Source organism: Thamnophis sirtalis, unplaced genomic scaffold (assembly GCF_051295495.1).
Source record: "Thamnophis sirtalis isolate CommonGarterSnake01/CBP01778 unplaced genomic scaffold, rThaSir2_p1.2 scaffold_2, whole genome shotgun sequence".
Lineage (NCBI taxonomy): Eukaryota > Metazoa > Chordata > Lepidosauria > Squamata > Natricidae > Thamnophis > Thamnophis sirtalis.
Window position 1 is genome coordinate 36,570,500 of NW_028261382.1, and position 8,913 is coordinate 36,579,412.

General features: G+C 49.3%; 1 protein-coding gene and 1 long non-coding RNA gene across 3 annotated transcripts; one reads left to right on the forward strand and one right to left on the reverse strand.

The window, feature by feature from the left end:
- Positions 1–141: 141 nt before the first annotated feature.
- FBXW5 (F-box and WD repeat domain containing 5) lies at positions 142–3,814 on the reverse strand. Of its 2 annotated transcripts, none has more exons than XM_087704835.1 (8): positions 3,534–3,814; positions 3,183–3,340; positions 2,901–3,075; positions 2,512–2,660; positions 1,968–2,424; positions 1,556–1,703; positions 1,099–1,311; positions 142–995 (listed from the first exon to the last, which is right to left on the reverse strand). In XM_087704835.1, exons 1-8 carry the CDS (start codon positions 3,703–3,705, stop codon positions 707–709), a joined length of 1,761 nt encoding a protein of 586 aa, XP_087560961.1. In that variant the 5' UTR covers positions 3,706–3,814; the 3' UTR covers positions 142–706. The 2 variants fall into 2 exon arrangements, with proteins under 2 accessions (XP_087560961.1, XP_013913032.2); XM_014057557.2 differs by having other exon boundaries at positions 142–953; positions 3,534–3,813.
- Positions 3,815–4,006: 192 nt separating this feature from the next.
- Positions 4,007–5,442, forward strand: LOC148048602 (uncharacterized). Its single transcript, XR_015695495.1, has 2 exons — positions 4,007–4,158; positions 5,010–5,442. It is a non-coding gene; the product is annotated as an uncharacterized LOC148048602 (long non-coding RNA).
- The last annotated feature ends 3,471 nt before the right edge of the window (positions 5,443–8,913 follow it).

Below are 8,913 nucleotides of genomic sequence, written 5' to 3' on the forward strand. Positions count from 1 at the left end.
CCAGCCCACCGGAGAGCAAGTCCCACAGGGGCCCTCCCCATCGCCTGCCTGGTATCTGCCACAGGGGAGGGCCTCTCTCGTAGCCGCCAGGGGGGGCAAAAGGGGGCACCGGCAGATTCCAAAGATGCTCAATGCAAGAGCAACAACTCAAGCAAAGTTTATTGCAACCAAGCCATGCGGCACTGGGTAGCCAAGGTTGGCAGGGCGTGGAAGCTGCCCAGCCCTCCTCAAAGTGCACATAAACAGGTTTCGTTCTGCTTCACAAAAAAATAACACCAGTCGTGCCTTCGCCTCCTCCATTCCCCAAGCAGATGTTTTGCAGGGAACATGGCTGACTCCCCCAGAGGGCAAGAGGGCACCTGTGCTCCTTCCCAGCCTGCAGCTCCAACACCTGGGAGGGAAGGGACTCCTTGCCACCTGGGTCAACAAGAGCAGAGGCACCGGAGGGAATCCAGCACAGGTTTCCTGGCTCCCTTCGCGGCTGTTCAAAGCCCAGGAGGCACAGTGGAGGGTGGCGGCATCCTACGGAACGATGCCAGCCTGTAAGCAGGACGCCTCCTTCGAAAGGCCCCTGGGCAGCACCTGCCAGCCTGCGGCTCCGTTCCTCAGATGGCAATTCTTCCAGGCCTCACCCAAGCAGGGGCAGCTGTGAAGGGGAGCAGGCTGGGCCGGTGTCGCTTGCCCAAGGGAGCCAGCCCCGCCTGGCTCACGTTCTCTGCTTCGTGGCCCATGAGAAGAGGCGTCTACGAAGCGGGGGCTTCTCGTCCTGAAGGACCCGTGCGGTGCGGGGAGAGCGCCACACTTTGATGGTGTTGTCCGCGCAGGCTGTCAGGAGGAGCTCCTGTTCCACAGGGCTGAAAGCCACCGAGTTGACCACGTCGTCATGCTGCAGTTTGGCCAAGCAGATGTCGTAGTGCCGGTCCCAGATGTATCCGTGGCGATCCTCAGCCCCACTGCACGGGAGGAGGAGACACGTTGGTGGCCACGGAACAAAGCTGGAAGAGATGCTCCGGGAACATCACCGCCACCAACCGCAAGCCACCCACTCCCTTGCTAAGGAGCCTTCGCTGGGCAGAGAGGAGGGAGGGCAAGGCTCACCTGGCCACAAAGTCCTTGCTGACATCAAGGAAAATGAAGTTGAACTCTTCGCTGGGGGTGTAGGCCCGGTGTGCCCGCAGAGCCCGCTTGGCCTCCTTCATGGTCTTCAGGTCCACCACGCGCAGCTCAATCTCCTCCGCGATGGGCGGCGGCTGCAAAGGATCAGAAACAACACAGCCCTCGGGCCAAGCGCGGCTGTTGACGTACAAGTACCTGGAGAGGCAGGGAGAGAGAGACGGGGCAATTCTGCTGGCCTCGTGACGGTGAGGTGAGAGCTGGCCAACAGGGCTCCTGCTTGGCTGGGCACCTGGCAATCTCCCAACACATCCAGCCCTTCCTTCTCCAGCCCCTCCTGAGCCTGTGGTCCCCCCCCCCTTTCACCACTGAACTCGGGCATCATGCCACCCGGCCCCCAACCCATGCCCAATTTCTCTCTGTCGCTGGCAGTGTTCCCTACCTGTGGTCTGGGGAGAGGCCCATGCCAATGATGTGCCCGTGAATATCAATGACATGATCCAGCGAATCGAAGAACCTGTCCGAATTCCTCTCTTCGCCCAGAACAGGCCCTGCGGTTGTCATTTGGTGGGGAAGGATCTGCTTAATTCCTAGAGGGGAAGCGAGAAGGGAACTGGCTAGCTCGCCCCGTGTCTCGCAGGGTGGCACCAAACCTCTTTCTCCGCCTCCGGTCAGACCGAGAGAGGCAGGCGACCTAGCCGGGCACCGGGCCTCCAACTGGAGGCAACCCAATATCAGCACGGCTTTTTCTGTTGCTCGTCCCCAGGCTCTGGTCCACAGTCCCTGGGAGGAGAGGTTGGCAGAAGCGCAGGATGTTTCTTCCACCCCAGGGAAAGGGCGCCCAGGTCCCTTACCAATCTGGTGCGGTGAGTAGGTGAGGCAGCCGGTGGTGAAGACCAGGTATTTCTTGTTCCCACCCTGCATGGAGAGCAGGTTGGGCTCCGGGGGCTTCGTTCGGTTCCGGGCCAGGAGTCGGGCCACTTTCGTCTCCATCTCCATCTCCGTCATCATTGGCCGGACGTGCCCCGCCATGATGTCACTCAGGAAGCGGTCCAGCCCGTCTTCGGTCCCCGCCTCCCCTTCGGCCGCTGGGAAACCCCTGCGCTGGGGCCTCTCCTCCGGCTCCTGGCTGGAGCTCTCCTGGGGGGGAGGAGCGGGGCCTTCCTCCACCTGCTCTCCAGGGCTCTCCAGCTCCTCGGGAGAGCTGTAGCGGCCACAGTCAACCACCAGGACAGTCCGGATGGCGCTGGCGTTCAGGTTCTGGATCTTGAAGAGCCGCTTCACCACATTGACATTCTCAGACTCGATGCCCTGCGAGGGGAGGGACAAGCGGAGTCAGGCCATGGAAGCCTGGGGTTCCCTCCCCCCCCGTCACCCCAGGGCCGCAGCTTCCTTCACCTGGAAGGCGTTGTTCAGCCACAAGACGGAGCAGGAAGTTAGGTAGCCAATCCGATGGAGGTTGCTGGAGATCAAGTTGGTCTCGTTCAGCCAGCAGCCAAAGACGTCGAAGGGCTTGTTGCGGACACGGGACAGGAGTTCGAAGTTCTCTGAAAGAGGAGGGGGGAGGGGCTCAGGAGACCCCGAAGGGGGAGGGGTGAAAGGTCTTCAGCCAGGAGGATTTGGAGCCTCCCCTCCTCCCGTCTCTCCCTATGCAGCCGAGATCCCCAGGAGGAGGAGAGGAGGCTCCTGGCCCTCCAAAGCCTTTCATCCTGGCCCCATCCAGGCTCTTCCCGGGAGAGTCCAGGCTCTCTCCAACCTCTCGGCAGGCGCCCCGCAAGCCTCCTTACCCAGCCCGATGACGGCAATCTCCCCCGAGGAGGAGCTCCGGGGGCCCATGAAGACCCCCGAGACCAGGAGGAGGGAATCGTCTGCGTTGAACTGGGAGAACTGGGTGTAGCTCCAGTTGTACTTCTTCATGCTGGAGCTGTGCAGCAGGGAGACCGGCAGCTCGTTCCTCCAGATCTGCAGCCAGGAAGGATAAAGGAACAGGGCCGCTTTGCACCGGCGCAGCCACGCCGGCCGGGACCTTCCCTCCCACCCGACCCGCCCCCCTCCGGCCCCCCGCAGACCTTGACGGTGCAGTCCTTGGAGCAGGAGGCGAAGAGGCGGCCGCTGTGGGCGAAGCTGAGGTGGAGGACGGGGTCCCCGTGCTCCCGCAGCCTCTGCACCTCCACGCGCGGGACGGCGTCGCCCAGGCGCTGGAACTCCCCGAACCAGGAGGCGGCGGCTGCGGCGGGAACGGAGAGAAGCTCCCGAGGCTGCGCGGCCTTCCGCCCGCCGGACCCTCCCCCTCTCTCCCCCTCCTGCCCCGGGGGGGCTCCGGGTCCCTCCCCCGCCGCTCTCCTTGGGGAGGGGCTGCCGCTGCTGCGGGGGGGGGATCCGCCGGGGCCGCCCCTCCTCCTCTCCCCCCCCCCGCTGACCTGGGTGCCGCGGGACGTTCCGGGCGACGCCGTAGTGCCGGTAGAAGAGCCCCTTCCACAGGACCTCGTCCCGGGCCACCCGCCGCCACTGTCGGCACACCCGCCCCGCCGCCAGGACGTCCGGGGGCGGCAGGTGGCGGAAGATCTCGACGAGGAGGCTGTCGGGGAGCATGGCCGCATCCTGCTGCCGCCGCCGCCGAGCCGCCCCGACCAGGGAGGCTCCCGCCGAGAGCGGCTCTCTCCCGGCCGCGAACCTCCTTCCGCCGACGGAAGCCGAGAAGGGGACACTGCCCTCCCGTTCCCCCGCCCCAACTCCGGCTCTGCTTCGGCCAGACTCGACCAATCGAGCCCTGAGCGGAACTGACTTCCACGGCCCGGAGAGGGCGCTCAGGCGCGCTTTCAGGAGCGGCGGGAGGCGAGCGGCTGGCAGAGGAATTCTGGGAGTTGAAGTCTGGAGAGGTGATTGGGGAGCGGGGGGGGGGGGGGATGCAGACGAGTTCCAGAATAAGGGAGGAAAGGCGGCACTTCAAGGACCGCAGAGCGTTCTCAACGCGGCATCAATGGGGGCAACTGGACCACGCCAGCCCCGATGTTACTCGGATAGCTGACAAGCAACGCTGGAGAGGTCTTACTTTAATGGGTTTATTGCTTATTATTCTGTGTCTTTATTATTTATCCTGTGGAATCGCAGGCACAAAAGAAAATAAACCTTTTTACTGAGTTTTATGCTTATTATTCTCTGTCTTTATTATGAGAAGCCGTGTTATTAATATTAATAGAGAAATTGGAGGCTCAGGGGCTGCAGAAAAGGCACAGAAGAGGGAAACCTGCTTCAAAAGCCATAACCCGTTAAAAAAAGCCTCATGATGACTTCATTATTGAATGTAGAAGGTCATGATTTACTGTTGGGATGGCATGCTTTTTTATGGTATAAGGGAACTAAAGCACATGGTTATTTCAGAAGACATTATATAAGGGAGGCCTTGTTATTAAATTGGGAAAAGGTTAAAAGATTACACTACTTAAAAATTCCAGTCTGAATATCAACAATTGAAGCATTTTTATATCCAATAATATATAAAAAGGAACAAACAGATATGTTGAAATATTGAATACAGAGGGTGAACTCAAATCTATCCAAGAATTGAAACAAGAAGGAATAGAAATGAATTGGTACTCATATGTACAGATACAATTTAGATATAATGAAGATAGAAAATCAAAAGGTTTTTACAATAAAATGACCGAGTTAGATAAAATTCTAACAGGTACTGATGAAAAAGTAATTAAAAAACTATATGGATAGTTATTGGAGGTTAAATTACAAGAGGAACAAGTTAAAGAAACCATGATAGCTTGGGGGAAAAACTTTAGGCATGGGATAGATTTAGAGAAATGGCAGAAATTGTGGTCTCAAAATTATAAAATGACAATGTCTACTGCATATAGAGAAAATTTGTATAAAATGTTTTACAGGTGGCATCTACCCCCAACGAGAATTGCAAGAATATCCAAGAATAAATCAGAAAAGTGTTGGAAATGTCATCAGATACCGGGCTCATATGACCACATGTGGTGGACTTGCATTGAAGCTAAAAGATACTGGACTAAAATTCACATGTGGTTGGAGAAAATGATACACAAACACATAGATCTTAAACCAGAGATCTTTTTATTGGGAATTATACCAGAAATCTATAACAAAGACTTAAAATATTTGATTGTAAACGTTCTAACAGCAGCCAGAATCGTATTTGCAAAAAACTGGAAAAATGAAACAATAGCAAAACAGGAAGAAGTTATTCGAAAAATAATGGAATGTGCTGAAATGAGTAAACTGACATTAGAAATTAGAGAACATGAAGATGAGCAATTTTATAAGATATGGGTCTTGTTTTATCAGTGGCTGGGGGGAAAAAACTGGAAATAAAAAATGTTTTACTTATGTTTTAACTGAAGGAGCTAAGTGACAATATAATTATGATGTGAAATAGACTAACGATACAATGAAAGACTGATACATATATGAATTGAATACTTTAGAACTTTTGTTTTAAAATGGATAAGGATAACAATGAATTTACGTATACTTAATAGATTGGTGATATAAGGTATAACTTTAAGTATATATTATAAAGATATCTTCTTGTTGATAAATCATTTTAATAAGGAAGTAATTAAAAATTGGTATATATATGAAGTGACTATTTAATTTAGAATACCTTCTTGAAAAGTGAATAAATCTTTGTTTGAATGTATGATGTATAAGGACAATAATGAACATAAGCATACTCGATAGTTGATTGGTGGAATTATACATAATTGAAAACAGTGATATACAAATATAAATGGTAATTTTTTTCCATATCGGGATATGTGATTATATAAAGGCATATTGTTATTAAATAGACAATCAAGAATGTAAGGGAATTATTGGGAAAAATATTAATTGTAATTGAATATACATTGTACAATGAAAGTGAGGTACCTAGTTATATTAGATGAAAAATCTGTGATTGTAAATGTAATTGAGAATATGGATGCAAAAACACGACATGCTGTATGTAATGGATGAGATCATTTTTTTAAGTTGTTTTTTTATGTTTAAAAATAAAAACAAATTCCAAAAAAATAATAATAGCTGTAACCCGTATAAAAAGCCTTATAATGACTTCAATGCTAACGCTAAGGGACAGTAAACTGGACAATGTCGGAACCGCAGGAACAAAAGAAAATAAACATTTTTATGAGTTTTATGCTTATTATTCTCTGCCTTTATTATTAGAAGCCCTGTTATTAATATTAATAGGGAAAGGGGGGGCTCAGGGGCTGCAGAAAAGGCACAGAAGAGGGAAACCTGCTTCAAAAGCCGTAACCTGTTTAAAAAGCCTTATGATGACTTCAATGACCAACTCTAAGGGACAGAAAACAATGCCCTCCTGTGGAAAAGGTCGGAATCGCAGGCACAAAAGGAAATAAATCTTTTTAATGAGTTTTATGGTTATTATTCTGTGCCTTTATTATTAGAAGCCGTGTTATTAATATTAATAGGGAAAGGGGAGGCTCAGGGGCTGCAGAAAAGGCACAGAAGAGAAAAACCTGCTTCTAAAGCCGTAACCCGTTTAAAAAGCCTTATGATAACTTCAATGCCTTCAACTCAAAGGGACAGAAAACAATGCCCTCCTGTGGACAAGCTCGGAATCGCAGGCACAAAAGGAAATAAACCTTCAGTGCTAGCATTAAGGGACAGAAAACAGTGCCCTCCTGTGGACGATGTTGGTACCGTGGGAAAAAAGAAAAACCTTAAAATGAGTTTTATGCTTATTATTGTGTATAGTATTAGAAGCCCTGTTTTTAATATTAATAGGGAAAGGGGGGGCTCAGGGGCTGCAGAAAAGGCACAGAAGAGGGAAACCGGCTTCAAAAGCCGTAACCTGTTTAAAAAGCCTTATGATGACTTCAATGACTTCAACTCTAAGGGACAGAAAACAATGCCCTCCTGTGGACAAGCTCAGAATCGCAGGCACAAAAGGAAATAAACCTTCAGTGCTAGCATTAAGGGACAGAAAACAGTGCCCTCCTGTGGACGATGTTGGTACCGTGGGAAAAAAGAAAAACCTTAAAATGAGTTTTATGCTTATTATTGTGTATAGTATTAGAAGCCCTGTTTTTAATATTAATAGGGAAAGCGGGGCTCAGGGGCTGCAGAAAAGGCACAGAAGAGGGAAACCTGCTTCTAAAGCCGTAACCCGTTTAAAAAGCCTTATGATAACTTCAATGCCTTCAACTCAAAGGGACAGAAAACAATGCCCTCCTGTGGACAAGCTCGGAATCGCAGGCACAAAAGGAAATAAACCTTCAGTGCTAGCATTAAGGGACAGAAAACAGTGCCCTCCTGTGGACGATGTTGGTACCGTGGGAAAAAAGAAAAACCTTAAAATGAGTTTTATGCTTATTATTGTGTATAGTATTAGAAGCCCTGTTTTTAATATTAATAGGGAAAGGGGGGGCTCAGGGGCTGCAGAAAAGGCACAGAAGAGGGAAACCGGCTTCAAAAGCCGTAACCTGTTTAAAAAGCCTTATGATGACTTCAATGACTTCAACTCTAAGGGACAGAAAACAATGCCCTCCTGTGGACAAGCTCAGAATCGCAGGCACAAAAGGAAATAAACCTTCAGTGCTAGCATTAAGGGACAGAAAACAGTGCCCTCCTGTGGACGATGTTGGTACCGTGGGAAAAAAGAAAAACCTTAAAATGAGTTTTATGCTTATTATTGTGTATAGTATTAGAAGCCCTGTTTTTAATATTAATAGGGAAAGGGGGGGCTCAGGGGCTGCAGAAAAGGCACAGAAGAGGGAAACCGGCTTCAAAAGCCGTAACCTGTTTAAAAAGCCTTATGATGACTTCAATGACTTCAACTCTAAGGGACAGAAAACAATGCCCTCCTGTGGAAAAGGTCGGAATCGCAGGCACAAAAGGAAATAAATCTTTTTAATGAGTTTTATGGTTATTATTCTGTGTCCTTATTATTAGAAGCCCTGTTATTAATATTAATAGGGAAAGGGGGGGGCTCAGAGGCTGCAGAAAAGGCACAGAAGAGGGAAACCTGCTTCAAAAGCCGTAACCTGTTTAAAAAGCCTTATGATGACTTCAATGACCAACTCTAAGGGACAGAAAACAATGCCCTCCTGTGGAAAAGGTCGGAATCGCAGGCACAAAAGGAAATAAATCTTTTTAATGAGTTTTATGGTTATTATTCTGTGCCTTTATTATTAGAAGCCGTGTTATTAATATTAATAGGGAAAGGGGAGGCTCAGGGGCTGCAGAAAAGGCACAGAAGAGAAAAACCTGCTTCAAAAGCCGTAACCCGTTTAAAAAGCCTTATGATAACTTCAATGACTTCAACTCAAAGGGACAGAAAACAATGCCCTCCTGTGGACAAGCTCGGAATCGCAGGCATAAAAGGAAATAAACCTTCAGTGCTAGCATTAAGGGACAGAAAACAGTGCCCTCCTGTAGACGATGTTGGTACCGTGGGAAAAAAGAAAAACCTTAAAATGAGTTTTATGCTTATTATTGTGTATAGTATTAGAAGCCCTGTTTTTAATATTAATAGGGAAAGCGGGGCTCAGGGGCTGCAGAAAAGGCACAGAAGAGGGAAACCTGCTTCAAAAGCCGTAACCTGTTTAAAAAACCTTATGATGACTTCAATGACTTCAACTCTAAGGGACAGAAAACAATGCCCTCCTGTGGAAAAGGTCGGAATCGCAGGCACAAAAGGAAATAAATCTTTTTAATGAGTTTTATGGTTATTATTCTGTGCCTTTATTATTAGAAGCCGTGTTATTAATATTAATAGGGAAAGGGGAGGCTCAGGGG